Source organism: Durio zibethinus, chromosome 3 (genome assembly GCF_047325235.1).
Source record: "Durio zibethinus cultivar Kanyao isolate XHJ-2024 chromosome 3, ASM4732523v1, whole genome shotgun sequence".
NCBI lineage: Eukaryota > Viridiplantae > Streptophyta > Magnoliopsida > Malvales > Malvaceae > Durio > Durio zibethinus.
In genome coordinates, this window is record NC_143164.1 from 32940245 (window position 1) to 32961399 (window position 21155).

Genomic DNA, 21155 nt, shown 5'->3' on the forward strand with positions numbered 1-21155 from the left:
AAAATACATGATGAAATCCCTGACCTAAACCTTCCACCATTAGTCTTAATAACGTGCCAACAATGTCCAAAGTTTGAAACCCTCATCAAACCCATAATTTACACATGTAAATATATATTAAAACTAAATCTATGCTAAAAGCAACTCAAATCGTTATGTAAAAAAAATATATTTTAAAAATAATGATTGAAAATTTAAAAGTACCAAAAGTACAAAAATCTTAAGGAATATAATATTACCCTTGCAATACCTTTTAATCCTGCTCAATCTACAATAGCTTGTAATTTTCTTAGTAATAAAAATAAATTTAAATAACAATTAATTGAATTAGCCAAAATGTAAGAAATATATTATATATTAAACAATTAAATAATTAAAGAAAACTATAAAATCATGAAACTAAGATTCAGATTTCATTTCTTAAAGAAAGTTTATTTTCATTTAAAAAGTGTTCCAACTTTAAAGACAAAAATATCATATCTTCAAAGCATTTTAAGATATTACAAGTAAAAAAAAAAGGAAATACTTGCATGCAAACAATAACACACTTTAAAAATAACCAAAAATAGGTTGTCATCATTTCTACCAAAATTAAAAATAGATAAATTCACTTAAAATTTTTATAAAAATAAAATAAAAAAGAATGAAATAGACTAAAGACAATCAATTTTTTATAAAAAAATTATTTTCAAAGGGGAAATGTTACCAGATCCACCCACAAAATATCGGACGCAGTCTATTGATGATTGGAAACAACCCTAAATAGGTTAGGTCAAGTGAAATCCAGGATCAAAGCAAAAAGTAAAAATCAAACATCTATTAAAAAAAAAACTTTTAAAATCAATGCCAAATCAACATTACCGAAATACAAAACAAAAAGTTGAAATTCACTATTATCATGTCCATCCTAGTCTTGCCATGGTCGAAAAACGATCGATCGGACTGAATCTGGCTAAAACTTCCTACTTTCATCCCATCTTTTTCTTTTTATTATTCTCTATCTTTCATCTACTCTTATTCCATGGGCTCTTATTATCCTCAAACCCCCATGCACAATCTGACAAAGAATAGTGATTTTCTAACGTATTTCTTATTTTGTTGATCTAATGTTATTTTAAATAATAAAAGAAAATGAAAGAAAAGAATAGCTTAATGGGAAAAAAGAATGTGTAAAAAAAAGTAGTTGTTGATTTTTAAGATATTGATTGATGTAAGTTTAAAAAAAAAAAAAAGAAAGAGCAAAAATAGATAACGAAGAAGAAAGAGAAAAATGTATTTGGTATTGATTTGACACGAGAAAAAGAAAAGAAAAAAATTAAAAAGGAAAAATATTTTAAAAACCGAGAAAGAAGAGCCAGTGCAAATCCTGTCGCACTATCGTATGAATTCATTAAAATTCGTTTAAAAGAAAAGCTCATTTTCTTTTACAAACATATTCGGTGAATGCAAATCCTGTCACACTATTTTCTTTTTTTGGCAAATATGAGCATTTTAAGATGAAACAATAGAAAATGTTATTGATTATATCGAGATGTAATTGTATATTTTCTATGTATATATTCCAAAATGAAAAAGGAATAAATCCTCTCTCCTCAAATTATAGAAATTTTTTTTAAAATTAGAAATGAATGGAATAAAATTAAAAATGACGTAGACCCCACATGATCATAAGTTCTCTGGATGAATACATAGATTAAGTGAGCCAAGCTTTGATTAAAAAATTGATTTGGGTACTGACACAGTCTGATCAACGACCGTTTTCTGTGCTTTGCATGAAAATGAAAATGGTGTCATGACAAAGCAGCCCTCATCTTGAGATTCGTTCTTAGATGATGAACATGACAAGAAATTCTGCGAAAATCATTGTTAGGACATTTACGACGAGAATCAACTGCTTTTATTTATGACCACTGGACTCAAATTTCTTGAAGCTATACCTAGTAATCATTTTGCTTCAGCTAAACACCCAAAAAATAATAAATAATAAATAATAAATGTAGACAAAAGGATAGTTACATCGGAACGCAGTCTCCACTCTCCAGTCTTCAACAAAAGGAAATTAAATTACGAACAGGTTTTTTTTTTTTTTTTTTTGGAGCAAGACGTTTACAAATATATACTTGTATATTTACAAATTACAAAATACATTAGGTGAATTATGGGGAAAATGGGGATGGAAAAAAGGAGGTAGAAACCCAGAAGATACAATATATGGCCAACAAGTAGAAAAATATAAATGTTAGCTCTTAGAAAGCAGCCTCTGGCTTCAGAAAGTTGTGATATTCCAGCTGCGTCATTTCCCCACCATTCACTGGGTCAAATTGGCATCGGTAAAAGCTGCATCCATAACCAACAGCCCTTTTTAGAGGCCATATTATCCCACTAAATTTTGTCATTCAACAAAAACAGAAACGAAAACAAAAGGAAAAAATAGCAGCGAACAGTAAAAAGAAAAGGATTAAGTCAACTCATGTCAAGTGGGGAGGTACAGAGGAAGGGATGGGAGCCCTAGAAGAAGAATATCAGGGGCTTTGGCCGCATCAAGAGGAACCATCTTGATGACACCTAGATGCTTCAAGGAAATTTCCTAAGAATATATTCATGCAATTTTTTACAAATTATGCTCTCACAACAGATAACTATGAGAAAGTAGTGGATCAACAACTCCTACATCAAGTTCATGGAGTAATTGCCAAGCATTCTGCAAAAAATTATTGTCATAACGTTTAAATCCAAACATCTATCGCTAGACATTATTTTTAAGAGTCACCACCAATTTTTTTTATCTAAGTACAATTGATCCCCTAAAAAATATATCTTTTTAAAAAACACCTAAGCCTCAAAACTCCTAAAAAAATAAATTCAGATCTACTAACCAGAACAAGATTCGAGAGTACGATTATATGTGAAAAAGATTATAACACCCTCACAATGTCCATTGAAAAATGGTACCAGCTTAATTTTGTTATCCAATAAACCTTAAAAATTTATCAAGTAATTAATTATTAAAAATTATTTTCAACTAACTCTAATACTTTTAACAAAAAATTGAAAAAATTTTCTCACCTCAATAGTATGCAATGAAACTACTTTTCACTTGCAGAGACTATCGTCGGATTATTTAACATTAAAAAAATTTTAAAAAATAAAAAAAATAACGATTTAGCTTTAGACATAAATCTTTTTCGCTTTAAAAACTCAATGCTTTTGTACAAAAAAAATTGATACTTTTAATTTTTTTTCAGAAGCATTTGAGAGTTTCTATTTTAAAAAATATTGATACTTTCAACTTTTTCCTAAAACGTTTTTTTTTTTTAAGAAAAATTAATACTTCTAACTTTTTCTCAAAATATTTTTTTGAAAATTTAATTTCAAGAAAAATTGATACTTTCAACTTTTTCTCAAAAATATATTTTTTAAAATTTTATTTTAAGAAAATCATTTTTAAAAAATAAAATAAGGAATACCAAATTATTCTAATAATAATAATAATAATAATAATAATAATAATAAAAGAAATAATAATAATAATAATAAATAAGAAAAAAAAACTTTTGAAACGACTCGACTCGGCTTAATGCCACTCGGCTCCAGGAAGAACGACGGCTCGGATGTGCGACTCGACAGAAAAATGGCTGGCTCGGTTCGAACCCAGGCAGAGAAATAGATCGCTGGATCAGGTGCGCTATGGGTCGAGTCGAATCTTAACAAAACAAGCGGATCCTGTGAGTTTACTAATGCAAAAACGTCGTTTTGCGAAGGGTATATAAGGCTAAAACTCGATTTTTCTTCAAATTTTCCTTCTCTTTTCCTATCTCTTCCTTTCTTTTTTCCTCTTTCTCTCTAAACAATCCCAGATTCCAATTGAATATTCTACCAAAATCTGAAAAAAAGACGTCAAAAACTTCAAAATTGACCAAAAAACTCGTCGCAAAATTCAAAATTCGCCAAAAAATTTCGTCGAATTCTGAAAAATTTTCAAAAATTTTTCAAGAAAAAACTCCAAAAAATTCAAATTTTTTTTTTTTTTAAAATCTAAACACAATCTTACTTCTGTTTCCTCTCTCTATTGTGTTTTTTGATGTCCTATGGGTTCTATTTCAACACCTATTTATAAGGATTGATCAGAAAAATTTCTGATCAATCCTAATTCCCTCTAAAATTTGGATTCAATCTTTATATCCAATCCTACCTCTATCAATCCTCAAATTCAAGGTAAAATACACTCCAATTTTTTTAATCCTAATCCCAGCCGAAAATCCATCAAGAAAAAGATGAAGTCAAAAAAAATAATAATAATTATAATAATAAATAACAATAATAAAATATATATATTAATAAATAAATATATATATTAATTGATAAATAATAATAATAAAAATATATTAAAAAATACATTTCTAAATAAATGAATAAATAAAAATAAAAATGCAAGTAAGCTTACCCATTTGGACCAGGCCCAATTAATCCGGACCTGAACCAAATTAATTGTCTACAACTTCACCTCTTTGCACATTTTTTATGAAACAAAAATTATGTAGAGATGTAAACACCCATTCAAGGCTCCACTCGACTCTTTTTTTTATATTTTCTTGTTTTTTTTTGTAAAATTTTGATTAAATTCCTCTAAGTAAAGGTTCAACGACTTTGAAAAATAAACAAAGCTCCTCTAATAAGAGGCTCACAACTTTGGAAAATAACTAAAGCTCCTGTAATTAGAGGCTCAACGACTTTAAAAAAATAAACACAACTCCTCTAAGCAGAGGCTCAACGACTTTGAAATAATAAACAAAGCTCCTTTAAACAGAGGTTCAATAACTTTGAAAAAATAAACAAAGCTCCTCTAAACAGAAGCTCAACAACTTTGAAAAAATAAATTACTCTTTAACAATCATGTCCAAAGGAGTCAAAGATCATGTTTGAAGAAATTTCATGAAATTATGCCCAAAGGCTTACAAATTAATCCTGATGCCAAAAGATATCCTTTTCCAATGATTAAAGACTTACCTCACAAGCTTTTTTCTCGAACGAGAATTGAAAAGTCTTTACATCTATCTTCTTTATATGAGATCCTGAAATACCCATTCTTCTTGAATTTATGCACTATACTTTCTTGAATGCAGTATATGCTATGCGAAATTCAATGCATGCTATGCAAATGCTGGCTAATTAATTCTTATTCTATTATGATACTCAAGTTTCTTAAACTCTTTTCTTGTGCCATGAACCCTTTGTTTTTCAAAGATCAAGTCAGCATAACTCTTAATCATCTTTTTCATTTAATTCTCGTATCCTTTCTACAGGCAATCTCTTTCCAAATTCAATGTCTTTATCGGGAACTGCACATCTCAAATTTACCTTTATCACTCTTGACTTCTTCAATATAATGTAGAAATCTTTCATGCCATTATTCATTTATCAATCATTATTTCAAACTCAAAAAATAAGAATGCATTTATACATTTCTTCCATTATAAGGTATTAAGAATAAATGAATAAGAATGGTTGAGAAACAATCAACAAAAGAGGCACACAAAGAGTGAAATAGAATGTCTTTTATTAGCAAAAATGTTGACAAACTTTGACCAAGAAAAAATTACAAAAATAGGCATAGGGAGACACTGCCCAAAAATGAACAATCGGATAATCATGATAACACATCTCAAAGTTCTTCTAAAAACCCAATCATCTGATGCACTTAACAACTTAGAGCTCTTTCGAATTTGCTACCCTCCATGCCAATGAAATTTCAAATTTGATGCTATATTCTTTTTATTTGCCTTTTCAGGTTTTCAACTTAGATAAACCCCCTATGACTCAAACAGCCCTTTTAGGATTTTTATCTTGAGTTTTCCTTTTTCATTCTCTTTTTCTTTTCTTTTTCATATTTTTTTATTTTTTTTCATTTTTTTCATTTCATTTTTTTTCTTTTTTTTTATACAATACTTCTTCACAGCATCAAAATTTATAGGATGAGATAAATCATTTCTATCTCAACCAGTATCAATGTTTCACCCAAGAAACCCGTTTTAGCACATATGATCCTTCCCAATTCGAAGTCCATTTCTCTCTATTATCGTGTTGATTTTGAAAAATTCTTTTTAAAACTAACTCGCCTTCTCGAAAGCAACGAGGTCGAACTTTTTTATCATGGCCCTTCATTATTCTTCTTTAATATAACTGACCATAGCATAACGCTGTCAATCTCTTTTCCTCAATGAGATTCAACTGCTCATAGCGCTCTCGAATCCATTCAACCTCTTCTGGTTCAACTTTTTTCAAAACCCTCAAAGATGAGATTTCTATCTCCACTGGTAGTATAGCTTTTATCCCATAAACCAAAGAAAATAGAGTTACCCCAGTAGAGGTACGCAATGACATTCAATATACATGCAGTGTAAATGACAACTTCTCATGCCAATCTTTATAGGTCTCAATCATCTTTTCAATAATTTTTTTTATATTCTTATTTGTCGCCTCAACTGTCCCATTCATTTTTGGACAATATGATGCCAAATTCTAATGCTTATCCTATACTGGGCACATGTTTTCTGCATCATTCTGCTATTCAGATTCTTAGCATTATCTGAAATGATTCTCTCTAAAAGTTCATATCTGTAAATGATTTTTCTTTTTATGAACTTACAGACCACAGACCGTATCATTCCCAAATGATACATCCACCCATTTCGTGAAGTAGTCTATCATCATAAAAATAAACTTATGCCCATTAAAAGCCTTTAGAGTGATATGACCAATGACATCCACGCCCCACATTGAAAATGACAATAGTGCCAAAACATGTAAAGCAGATGATGAAGCATGGATCTTATCAGCATATATTTGACATTTATGACATTTACAAGCATGTCAATGCAATTACTCTCTATTGTCAACCAACAGTATCTTGCTCTCATGATCTGTCTCATCATCATATGTCCACTGGCATGTGCCCCACATTTTATCATGCACTTCTTTAATGATTTTTCTTACTTTCGCCTTACACATCTCAGCAATACTTGATCATAGCTTTTTTTATACAAAACATCCCCATCCAAGAAAAAGCTCATAACTAATCTTTAATGACCCTTTTATCGTTCTCTATTACTTGAACTGGTATTGCTGATCCTTAATATATTGTAAAATATCATAATACTAGGGTTTCTCATCTTCATCTTATCCTACATTAGAACAATGAGCTGCCATAATCTTAACATCTAACCTGATAAGCTGAATGTCAGCATTGTCATTAATTCGAATCATTACAGTCAGAGTAACCAAGGCATCGACAATCAAATTCTCCTCTCAAGGTAAATGGTCAAACTAGATATCTTCAAGCTACTTTATCAACTCTAAAATATAATTATGATATGAAACGAGTTTTGAATCTATCGTCTCCCATTCTCATTTCAACTGATATATAACTAAAGCTGAATCCCCAAACACTTTTAATGCTTTCACTATTCTATCTATAGCAATTTGTAAACCCATGACACATGCCTCATATTCAACGATATTATTTGTGCAATTAAAATTTAACCTCACTGTTACAGGATAGTATTGTTATTCTTGAGAGATCAAAATTACCCAAATTCTATTTCTCAAAGCATTGACAGCTCCATCAAAATACATCTTCTAATATTTTTCTACATGCTTCACCTTCTCTAATTAGAAATAGTCATTAGATCTTCATTGAAAAATTTCAATCTCATTGATTCATATTCTTCAGTAACACAATCTGTAAGAAACTCAACTATAACATTCTTTTACTATCTTTTGACTTACATATACGATATCATATTCCGAGAGCATTACTTGTCACCTAGTAATTCTTTCATACAAAAAAAACTTCTCGAAGATGTATTTGATTAGCTCCAGTTTGGTTATAACCCAAACAGTGTGATAGAACATGTATTGTCTGAGTCTTTTTGTAGTCCAAGCTAATACACAACATATTTTTTCTAAAAGAGAATACTTTGACTCATTCAGTGAATTTTTTACTCAAATAATAAATAGCTCTCTTTTTAACCTTACTCATCTTACTGCCCCAGCACACATCCCATTGAATTCTCTTACATGTCAAGTATAAAATTAAGGGTTTCCCTGAAACAGGTGACACCAACACGAGAGGACTTGACAAGTATTACTTAATTTTATCAAAAGTCACTCGACATTCCTCATTCCATTCTTCAAAATTATTCTTGCGAAAAAGCTTAAAAATAGGATCACATTTATAAGTAAGCTAAGATATGAACCGTGAAATGTAGTTTAATCTTCCCAGAAAACTTCAAACTTTTTTTTGTGTACTCAGAGGCGACAAACTTTGAATGACCCGTATTTTGTCTGGATCAACTTCAATTCCTCTTTCACTGACCACAAAACCTAATAACTTTCTTGATTTTACCCCAAAAGTGCACTTAACTATATTTAACTTGAGCTGAAATCTTCTCAATCTATCAAATAATTTTTTAAGATTGATATGATCTTCATTTTCACGAGATTTTACAATCATATCTATATACACCTCAATCTCTTTGTGCATCATGTCATGAAAGAACGTCACCATGACCCTTTGGTATGTTGCTCCAATATTCTTTAACCCAAAAAGTATGACTTTGTAACAAAAAATTTCTCACATAGTCACGAAAATAGTCTTTTTCATATCATCTACAGTCATTTTTATCTGATTATACCCTGAGAATCCATCCATAAAAGAGAATTAAATTTTTAACTGTGTTATCTACCAGTGTGTCGATATAAAGCAAAAAAAAAAATTATCCTTTGGGTTAACCCTATTCAAATTACGATAGTCTACACACATTCATACCTTTTTATCTTTCTTAAAAATTGATACTATATTGACCACCCACTCTGGATACTCAGCCACTTATAAGAATCTTGCATCAAACTGTTTCTTCACCTCTTCTTTAATTTTTAGTAGTATTTCAGGCTTCATTTCCCTCAATTTTTGCTAGAGTGGCTTACATTCTGACTTTAGGACAATCTGTGCTCCACTATCTCCGTACTTAACCCTGACATATCTTGGTAAAACCAAACAAACATATCTATGAATTCTCAAAATAGATCTTTCTAACGTTGCCTATCCTGTGACAAAAATGAAGTGTCGATTTTGACATCTTTCTTATTCTCTTCATCTCCTAGATTCACTAAGTCAATTATCTCTTGATGAGGCTCAACTAGCTTATTTTCTTGTTCAATCAATCTCATTCAGTCTGAAGGCATAACATATTCTTTAAAATTCTCTTCGTTGTCAAGTTCATCGATGTTAATTGAATTATCAAAACTAACCTCTTGATTATTATCATAATTATCTTCATGTTCATTTAAACACCTGAAATTGAATGAAATGAGATATGTTGACAAGATGTATTTGAGAAAAATGGCAATAATGAAGACACAAGAAGAAATGAATGAAAATGCATCCTTTCTAATCTTTATTAGAATAATAAAAAATAAATGACCCAAACAAGAAAAATCACCTCAATGCCTTGGGTAATAACTATTGAGATGTACAATTACATTGAATTAATTTCAAAGGTCAAAGACATTTCAATGGCACTTCAATTGTTCAGCTCATAATCTGACAGACAAAGGTAGACCCACCCTTCTTGCTTAAGTCCCATTTCATCTTTAATAGCATGGATGATTAATTGGGCGAAAGTTTCTTTCATACCTTTTTCTGCATCTGGGAACATGAATCCTCCAAGTCTAAAAGTCTCATACAGGTGTGAGATAATCATTAATCTTGTTGTTTTACCTGCTGACCTTCTCTTGATCTCTCATTCTACTATTTCATAGCCTAGGCCTAACTTTCCACTATTGTCTACCATTGTTGGAGGTTCCCTTACTCCTTACAAGTTCTTGCCTAGTCCTATTCCTGGATACCAACCCTTATTAATGACTTGACTCGTCACTATCTTTGAAAAAAATTGATTTGTAAATCTTTCACCCACAGAGTTGACCAATTCAAAAGATCGATAGAAACATTCCTCTACTTCCTCGATAACTTTCACATATGGAGCATTCAAAAATTAGGTCACTAGCATGTCTTTCTCCCCAAACACTACCACTAACTGGGCTTCCACATTAAACTTAATTTTTTGGTGAAGAGTAGAAGGAACAGCCCCTGTCATGTAAATCTATGACCTTCCTAATATATAGCTATAAGACGAAGAGATCCATTACTTGAAATTTCACATTAAAAGTGCATGACCCAATTTGCAAAGGCCTCTTGATATCTCTCAAGATTTTTTTTTTTTGATCCCATGAAAAGCTCACACTATCAGTTGATTGTTTTTCATATGAGAGTAATCGATAGGTAACCTTGCCAAAATGGACATAGGCATGACATTGATAGCGGAGCTATTATTAATAAAAACTTTAGTCATGATATGGCTCTTGCATTTAATTGTGATATACAAAACCTTGGTACTTCATCTTTCTTGTAGGGGAATCTCATCATCACTGAATGAATATAATTTGACATGACTAAATTTTCAACCAGATGGTTCACATATTCAACAGATACATTATGTCTCACATATGCCTGGTTCAATATTTTCAGCAGAACATTTCGATGTGATTTTGAATTCAATAATAGTGATAATAATGAGATTTATGCTTACATTTTGTTCAACAACAAAATATTCACTATGTTTTACCAACTTTAAAAATTTACAAGCCTCTTTTTCTGACACCAACTTCGGGCGATTCTCTTCAGGTTTCACTTCAGGGTTATTTCGTTCTTCTCCTACCTTAACTTTCTCCCTTCTAGCCTTCTCCAATATTTCTGAAATGTAGCATCTTTCACTTCGAGTAATATCTCTTACACCAGTTATATTTGAGGCATCAGTCTTAGAGACATTCTCTTCTTACCCCTGAACCACTGTATCACAATCATATTTTCAGGGTACAACTTTATCATCTTTATATGGGAAGGTTAAAATTTTAAAAGTTACCAGTCGGGAATAAGTTTGTCTAGAATTGACTTTGCCTTGTTCCCACAATGAATCGTCACCGATTTTGAAAATAATTTTACGGGCTTGTCAATCATGGATACTTTAACACGCTCTAAGTCTTCTTCCTTTTCATAAACCTCAATCTGATATGAATCCAAAAGCTTTTGTATCTCTTGATGAAATTGCTCATAAGTTTCGATAAGTTGACCCATTGCCCACTATGCTATTTACAACTAGTGCCTGCTATATATGTTCCATGATAACAGTGTGGACTCACCTGTTGTATCATGTCAGCTTTACTCAAAGCATCAAACAGCTAATTGAAAGGTGTCTTAATATCTGTAACTTTTCTCGTCAAATGATGCTTCTGTTCATTACTCAGAGCATTCATATTGTGATTAGACAGAATTACCATCAACATTTGATGCAGTTACCCCTTTTATATCAAAACTAATCATTCCATCCTTGATCAACCGTTGCACTTTGTGTTTTAAGACAATGCAAGTTTCAATGAAGTGATCAATAAATCCATAATGATAGTTACCATAGACTGTGGGATCATACCACTTAGGATAAGGTGACTTGAGTGGCTCTTACTTGAAGCAATCAGATGACTGTTATAAAGCTCATGACATAACTATGTATAAGTCATGAGGATTGGGTCAAATACAAGCTTTTCACGAGTGATTCGTTACTCTCGAAAACCTCTCATTGGACTTGCTGGACGAGTCTAGAGTCTTGGGATAGGTTGAGTGCTAGGACTATATGTGGTATTCTGAAGCCTAATATGAGTTTGATATGTTTGGAGATAAGATGATTGTACGAATGGTTGGTATGGGTAAAAAAAAATGTTATTTACAGCAGGATAATGTGAAAGGTATCCTTGTGGTGAGTAAGGTTTATAACCTTCGAATTGCTGTCTATCAAAGCTCACAACCTGAGCTTCAGTATCTTTCATTTTTAAGGCTTTTTTGTTGGATGCTTCATCTTCTTCCAACTTATCATTCTTGATGGCACTTTCAATATTTTTTCCTGAAATCACCATGTCAACGAAAGTTTTGGTTGCATTCCTTATTATCTTTTCATAATAAGAAGATTTCAAAATGCTGACAAACAACACTGCAGTCTCTTTCTCAGTCAGAGAAGGTTGCACTTGAGAAACTACATCTCTCTATCTCTGGATATATTCTTTAAATGACTCATTTACCTTTTTCTCCAGATTTTGTAAAGACATGATCAGGAACCAAATTTATAATATGTCGATATTGACTAATGAAGTCATTGGCCATATCACTCCAAGAACGGATATGAATTGTCCAGTTGGACATACCACCTAGCAGCAGAGTCTGTAAGTCTATCTTGAAAGATATGCATTAATAATTTTTCATTATGGGCATGAACCATCATCTTTCGATTGTACATGGTGATGAGTTTGATCTGCTCATACTTGGTTCTGACTTCCTCGATGAAGTTCAAGAGACACTGCCCCATGTTCTCCTACTAGGACTATCATTTCTTTCAATGCTTCTACCTATTCTACTATCTCTTTTGCCTTGTATACCCCTTTGCAAATTTAGGTCGTTAGGTGCTTAATGTACTTCCGTCTTCCTAGGTTCTCTTTTTTACCACACCAAACTTAGTATGATAACTCTCTATACTCTCTAACCAATGCAACAATGTAGTCTTCTTATTCATTCAACCTGTCTCAACCTGTCTCAACCTGCTTAAGTAGCTATTCAACATGTTATTTTTTGTCTATACTTAAGTATTTTTTCCTCTAATTCAGCATACTCTTGCTTCAATTGCTTATTCTCTTCAGTGAGCTCAACAATTGTTATCTCCTTGACCCTTTCTCTCACATATAACCTCTTATGTTCTTGGTGTAGCTCTGTTAGGTCTTCAATATCTGTATCACATTTTCTAGTAATCTTGCAAACTCTAGCTTCATGTCTTTTAGCTTTATCTTTTCACTTATCTTTTTCTTCTTGAAGCTTCTGGATTTCTTGCATTAACTTATCCTTTTCACACTCAAATTTTATTGTCGCAAGCTCTAATTCTGATGGTGTCTCTTCAAGCTTTCTTTCTGTTGGCGATTGAAAGCTTTTATAAGTGAATACAATTTCTTGTCTTCCTCTTGCTCTCCAACCTAAGTACCCCTGAGTGACCTTATCAGTGAACGATCCAGGACTCTCTATAAAGATTTTTTCATGCTTTAATTATCTCATTCATCTTCTGAAATATTTTTGGCTCATTGTAAGAAAATTTCGATTGATGAAGCCCGTGGGTCATAAAAATTAATTGTTCTGCCCCAAACTGTCTTCTTACTAGAAATAGGACATAACTTGTTACCCCCCATAAACCCAGAAATGGGATCACAATACTATATCCACATTAATATAGCATAGGTTCACGATTCATCCATACGACCAACCACCTTACTTTGGCACCTGTCAGTTCTTGTAAAAAAACTATCCATTCCTTTTTTTTTACTTTTGTTTTGACCACCCACTTTCATAAAATTTCTTGATCGAAGCTCAATTACGGACATAAAGCTTTGAGAAAGCACATTTTTTCCACTCAAAATGGCTTTTCATTCATAAGTATAATAATTATATGTAGCCTATAACACCCCCTCCATTCCGACGACAGTAACTCAAAGATCTGATAGTCTCTACTAATATTACGATTGAAAGGTTATAACCATTGCTCACACTCCCAAAGAAGTCAACCACTACTATTTCAATATGACCCAAAACCTTTAGAAATATTACTATTTCATATATGGCTAAGACAAATACATCTAATCTTCGTTCTTCGGTATGTTGCACTAAAAAATCATGAAAAAATTTTCAAGGTAGGCAAAACTGTTCTTGTTTTTTCTTTATGTGAGAATTCACAATCTCCTTGTCTATCCCCATGAGATGGGCCAAATCCTTACGAAATCCTGACTTGTATTTTCTAACATATATCTTGTCAAGAACCTTGAGTTGCAAGCCCAATAAGATCGAATATTCTTCGATGGTTGGCATCATATCCACTTTATTGAAGATGAAACACTTGTAAGATCCTAAAATTACACTGTAGCTCTAACTAGTTGATTGTCGACATTTACTGCAAAAAGATGTACTATATGCCCATGTCTCTGGCAAAACTGCTTTTATCTTGATGGACTTATCTTCTTTCATATATCAATAAAATCCTCTATATTATTTTATTTGAAGAGGATAAATATTTTTTGAGACAAAGTAGAATCATATCTGATTAGTAAACAATCCCCATCTTCAGTTGAATATTTTCTAACTGAACCCTTACTTCGTTGGGTGACTCACAAGGAACTAATACAGATGAGGAACAAATTAGTTGTTCTGTGAAGTCCATGAAAAATTTTTGTTGAATATCATCTTTCAGGCAAATATTCTTTATGTAACTTTATGATATGAGTATGAATCATGCAAATATGAATAAAAGAAAAGGTTAGTATATCACATAAAGAGAAATAGGCAAATAAATAACTAAAAAAATTAAAACATCACACCCAATAAAAAAAATGAATCATATGCTTTTGGACAATTCTAAAAAGAAAGAAATGGTTCTATCTATAGGTTAGGCATTTATAAGATTCACTATATGTGGTTTAAGGTTAAAGTCTAAAAGTTTTCAAATTGCTCCTTACATCATTGTCCATTACAGATTAGTAAGACATCCCAAACCTCACCCATTATAGGCTACAAACAAAAAAATTCAATTTGAGTGAAAGTATTTCGCTAGCAACTACAGAGGCATTAAACCTCACGAAAGTAATAGGTACTTTACTCCCTCCTAAAGAGACGAGGCTCGAGTATAGAACTCATGTTATGTACATGCATATGAATGACATAATTAACAAAGTAAATAAACGTAAATGAATAAAAAATCTAAACAAAAGTTCAATTTTATTACGCTTTTAGACAACACAATTTTTTGCTGGCTTGACTCTCAGTAGAGTCGTCAAACTATCATAATGTCTAGATCCGAGGATCCATCACTAAGCATTGTCTTTAGGTGTCGCCACCAATCTTTTTTATCTAAATGTGATCGACCACCTAAAAAATTTTTCTTTTTAATGAACCCCTAAGCCTAAGAGTGCCTAAAAGAATAGGTTCAGGTTTAATAATCAGAACAGAGTTCGAGAGTACGATTACATGTGAAAAAAGTTATAGCACCCTCACAACGCCCATCGAAAAATGACACCAACTTAATTTTATGTTATCCAATAAGCCTTAAAAATTTATCAAATAATTAATTATTAAAAATTATTCTCAATTGACTCTAATACTTTTAGTAAAAAATTAAAAAAAAAATTTTTCACCTCAAGAGTATGCAAAAAAATTACTATTTCACTTGCAGACGCTCTATCGTCGGATTATTTAACATTAAAAAAAATTCAAAAAAAAATAAAATGAGAAAAAAAAAATAATGATTCAGCTTTAGAGATAAATTATTTTTTCTTTAAAAACTCATTACTTTTGTACAAAAAAAAATTGATACTTTCAACTTTTTCTCAAAAGCATTTGAGAGTTTCTATTTTAAGAAAAATTAATACTTTCAACTTTTTCTTAAAATTTTTTTTTTTAAGAAAAATTGATACTTTCAACTTTTCTTCAAAAATATTTTTTTGAAATTTAATTTTAAAAAAATCATTTAAAAATAAAATTAAATTAAAATTAAATTAAATTAAAATTAAATAAAAAATATCAAATTATTCTAATATAATCAATAAATAATAATAATAATAATAATAATAATAAATAAGAAAAAAAAACCTTTGGAACGGCTCAACTCAACTTAATGCAGCTCGACTCCAAGAAGAACGACGGCTCATATGTGCGACTCGATAAAAAAATAGCTCGACTCAGCTCGAATCTAGGCAGAGAAATGGGTAGCTAGATCGGGTGCACTACGAGTCAAGTCGAATCTTGACAAAACGCGCAGATCCTGTGGGTTTACTAACGCAAAAACGACATTGTTTTGGAGAAGGTATATAAGGCTGAAACTTGATTTTTCTTTAGATTTTCCTTCTCATTTCCTCTCTCTTCCCTTCTTTTCTCTTCCTTCTCTCTAAACAATCCCAGATTCCGATTGAATGTTCAACCAAAATCTAAAAAAAAAACACTGAAAACTTTAAAGTTAACCAAAAAATTCGTCGAAAAATTCAAAGTTTGTCAAAAAATTTCGTCAGATTCTGAAAAATTTTTAAAAATTTTTCAAAAAAAAACTCCAAAAAATTCAAAAAAACTTTTTTAAAAAAATCTAAACACAATCTTGCTTCTGTTTCCTCTCTCTGTTGTGTTTTTTCATGTCCTGTGGGTTATGCTTCAACACCTATTTATAGGGATTGATCAGAAGAGTTTCTGATCAATCCCAATTTCCTCTGGATTTGGATTCAATCTTTGAATCCAATCCCACATCTATCAGCCCTTAAATTCATGGCAAAATACACTCCAATTTTTTTATCCAAATCCCAATCGAAAATCCATCAAAAAAAAAGATGAAGTCAAAAAAAAATAAATAATAATAATAATAAATATATATTAATTAATAAATAATAATATTTAAAAAATACATTTATAAATAAATGAATAAATAAATAAAAATAAAAATGCAAATGAGCTTACCCATTTGAACCAGACCCAATTAATCTAGGTCTGGACCAAATTGGGTGTCTACAGTTATATTTCACAAAATACTTCCAAAGCCACCCAATATGTTAGTTTGTCGATTTACCAGCATGTTAAATTCAAATTAAGAAGAAAAAGCAAAAACTTTTATACTCATGGATGGTTGTTCCAACCAATTTTTTATATTTCCCCATTAGCATCTGCTTTTACTTACCTTCCATCAATTACCAGCATGTTACATCAAATTAAACAGAAACAGCAAAAAATTCCATACATATTGATGGTTGGTTGTTCCAGCCAATATAGATATCCCTATTAGTATTTGTTTTTTCTTACCTTCCATCAATGCCAAGAATTACCACTGTATTCTTTCGGTGACCAAAAGCAACAATGTAATGAGAACCTTCAACCAAGCGGAACTGAGCCACTGACCATTCTGAGCTGAAGTACTTCGGCAATACTCCTACAAACAAAAAAACAGTTTAGACTCTTACCATAATTAACTCCCCAAAAAACCAAAACATTGTCTCAAATGCCTAATTTCTAATAGAAATATTAGACAGTCTTTTTACTTGTCGCATTCTATTCAAGTGTTAATTTCTCTGCTAGCTGAAATACTTGGTTAACTTGCCTAAGGCAGAAGGCTAGTTTAGCTGCTCATAATCATCACTCACAAAATTTGAAGATATTATCTTAAATGCCAAATGTCTAGCAGCTGTATTAGACATAAACTTGTTACGCGCTATTAGAATGCTAATTCCCCAAATGGGTCATTAGCATAATCCAACTGAAAGTTGTAATTTTATTCCTCATGCCATAGGTGACAGGACTCTCAGAAATGAGAAAAAGGAAGATTTAAAGGGCAATTAACATGGATGTTCTTGTCCCCTGATAGATTCTATTTTGTTAAAGAAAACATAATTTGCAGTGAATAAAGAACCTTGAGCATTAGCATCATCTAAAACTATCATATCAACTTCATAGCGATTCAGTGGTTGAAGACAAAATTACATTGCTCAAAACGACGACAGCAAAAGCAGTAAGCAAAAATGGGCACTTTACCTCTGATAAAAGAAAGTGAGGAGTGGGGTGATGTAACAATGTCTGATGCACTTCGAGACCTGTCAATGCCTGGAGATCCAGCATTAATCTTAAGGCTGAAAACATGGACGGTGCCCTTGTCACTTGAAACAGCTAACCATTGGGCATTTGAAGAGAATGCCAAACTATAAATTTCAGCTCTATCTGCACCCCTCCTTACCTATATTTATAAAAGAGAACTTTCAGAATGTCAAAAAAATTGTGGAACACATGTGAGATATAATCTTACATTCACTTACATGTAGAAAACACAAAAGAACAAAGCCTAGCAATCATAATGCACCAGACGATAGCATAATAAGCAAGCCATGAGAAAGCTGGATTGCTTAGATGCATAGAACGTGAAAAGATCACAATGGTAAAAAGGTTACAATCCACATTCATTTGACATGAATACCTTTATTTAGCTCCCAGTTAGTCACTTTATAACTCGTTAGCATTTACAAGCAACTCAAAGGAATTTTAAAAGCTGACAGAATCATAAAGGAAATAAAATATAGATAAAGCAAACATACTAAAATCTATGCAGAGCATCATAGGACAAACATTCTGATGAAATTTCTTGCAAACTACGTTTCTGTATGGTAATTTAACCAAAAACAGCCTAATTACGTAAAAACTATAACAAAAATTTTAAAAAAAAACCTTCGAAGCAATTCCAAAATTAACATTTATGCTAGGGATTTCCACTTAAATCATCAAAATTTAAACCCAATTTGCCTAATTGAATTACACTATCAATAAAAAGTAAGAAATAGTATTGATTCAAATACCTCCTGCAGCAAGCTACCATCAACAGTATTAAAAATGCGAACCAGCGTCCCTTTCGAGCTCGAGGTAGCAAGCAACTGCCCATCCTGCGAGAGTACGAAGCACGCAATTCTTGAATCATGAGCCATAATAAACTTAGTCCTCTTCGAGGCGTAATGCTCCACCCTAACCTGCCCCTTTTGCAATCCAGGACAAACCAAAACCAAAGACCCGGCCCCCTGAGAGACCGCGCAGAGTCCCTTTGGATTCGCGATGGTATCAATCTGGTGCAGCAGCTTCAAATCCGCAAAATTGTGTACGAAAATTTTCTGCTCCAAAACGACCACGATTCGATCCCTCCGAAGCCGAACCGATCTTACTTCGGAACGAGACGAAAGCTCGCCGATGCATCGGCTCTGGTGGTCGTCCCAGATCATAACCTTATTTGGTGGGTATTGCGGGTCGGATCCACCGCCAACGAGAGCCAAAATATTGCACCGAAAAAGCATCTCGACAACGCCGATGCCACCGCCTCGATCGAAATCTCGGCGAAAGATCTCACGGAATGGATCGCAATTGTAGATCCGGAAGCCATGGTCAGTGCCGGCAGCGAAGCAGCCCTGGTCCTGGTTGAAGGAGAGGTGGAGAAGAGAAGGCGGCGGAGCAGCTGGAGGAACCGCGTCGGATGGGGTCGAAAGTGGGGTGTGGAAATTAGAGTTAGCGTTCGGAGTCGGGTTCGGCTCCGGATCAGTAGAAGGGTGAGGCTGCACCTGAGGGAGTGATTCCTGGTTGTGGTTGGTTTGGTCAGTTGGAGAAAGGAAATTTGGGTTAGGGTTAGCGCTAGGATAAGCTGAGAGGGTGGCCATGGAGGGATCTAGAAGGAATTATGGAGGATGCCGATGACAAAGGTAAAAACAACGGCAAAGAGGAGGGTAAGTAAGAAGCAGAGAGATTGATTGTCCTGCTGGGAGGGGCACAAGGACAGTTGTGTCCTTTTGAGGTTATACCATTCTTCTTTATGCGAAATGATGGATTTAACGCTTATATATTAATCTCTCAAATTTTAGTTTTACAGTTTTATTAATTGTTCGATTAAGTTCAATGAATAACATTGCCAAAATTTTATCATTAATTAACTTTGACTAACTTTAATGATACGGGCGGTCACTTTACTAATATGATGTTAATCCAATATCATAATAAGTTCTTAAAAACGTTTGATAAGAAAACTTGTAAGAATGATAATAAAAATTAATAATTTATATATTTATATAATATAAAATATTAAAATTTTATATATTAATTTTATATTTTATATAAAAGTTATATGTTATAATTTTTTTAGATATAAAATATATAAAATATATTTTTTATTAAATTTATATATAATTTTTTATAAAATTTTAAATTATATTATTTTTTTATTATTTTTGTATTATATCACTATATAATATTTTAAATTATCAAACCTACAATTAGTGATCATGACTAGAACTTTGAATTTACAAGCGTTGTCATAGTACATTTAAGTTTGAATATAAGTTATAAATATTGATTGAAAAATTTTTAATGATTGAATTATAAAAAATATATATAATAAAAAGAATAACACATTTCGTTGCAGGTGATTTACTTGTTTGATGAAAAAATTATATACGAAACATTAATAATGATTTCTTGTTGTAAAAAAAAAAAAAAGTAAGTCTATCAATCCATAATTATAATAGAACTAATAGAAAAACAAATTATTAATCCATGCATATAATTGGTTTTAAATAAGACAAATAACAAATAGGAAACACAAATGCATATCAACCCATACATATTAATATTTTCATGCATAGTTTCTATAAATTATTCTTTGTCCATAAACCAAACTCTCAAGTTCTTTTGTTAGCCTACAACAACAGCTTTACTCTTTTTTAATGTGTTATGCCTTATATATAAGAGTCAAAAGATTAATGTAAATAGCATCTATGTTGTTTTGTGCTTTGTAAATAGGTTTACTTTTTAATAGCTTGAGTTTTTTTGCAAAAGATTCTTTTGGTAATAAATCTTATGGAATGTGACTTCATGGTGGTGATGTTGGCCTTTCATCTATTTTTCTAATGGACCACTCTTGCTGATGATGCTTTGGTTTCACTTTATGAACTTACGTTTGTTCTAAAAGTGAGAGTAAAAATGTTGGCTTGCAATTTTTTGCTTTAATGATTTGCTTCTTGTTGGATGATTTACATGTGTTTTGGTCAATCCATCCAATGCCATCTATTCTTTCATTGGGTTTTCAAAGTCAAAAACTTTGTAAGCTAGGACATTTTTCATGATTCCTAGTGATGTTAAAGTTCTTTATTGATCAATTTTTTCATAGGTGTAGGAAGTATCATTTTATCAAGTTCCTTTGTTGTGGGATTTATTCAATGGTTGAATTAATAAGTTCTCTGCTAGTTTTGTAAAAATCATAATTTTCATATTGCTATTAAATCTACTATCACCATGTTTATTCTAATTTTGTTATTCAACATTAAACATAACTAGCAAAATGCCAGCGCATTGTTGCGAGAATTCAATGTCAAATATATAACGACAGCATAATTTTTTTCAAATGTTGTATCAATTAACATACCACAACTATGAACAATATATAAACCATAGAACCTAACAAATTTTT

The 21155-nt window shown here is 31.8% G+C and overlaps 1 protein-coding gene across 3 annotated transcripts; it reads right to left on the reverse strand.

Moving 5' to 3' along the window:
* Positions 1–1974: 1974 nt before the first annotated feature.
* Positions 1975–19507, reverse strand: LOC111283864 (autophagy-related protein 18a-like). Of its 3 annotated transcripts, none has more exons than XM_022872505.2 (4): positions 18511–19507; positions 17699–17897; positions 16973–17099; positions 1975–2337 (listed from the first exon to the last, which is right to left on the reverse strand). In XM_022872505.2, the coding sequence occupies exons 1-4, from the start codon at positions 19351–19353 to the stop codon at positions 2247–2249; spliced, it is 1260 nt and encodes a 419-aa protein (XP_022728240.2). In that variant the 5' UTR covers positions 19354–19507; the 3' UTR covers positions 1975–2246. The 3 variants fall into 3 exon arrangements, with proteins under 3 accessions (XP_022728240.2, XP_022728239.2, XP_089614640.1); XM_022872504.2 differs by having other exon boundaries at positions 1975–2358; XM_089758514.1 differs by lacking the exon at positions 1975–2337 and adding an exon at positions 4931–5072.
* Positions 19508–21155: the final 1648 nt, after the last annotated feature.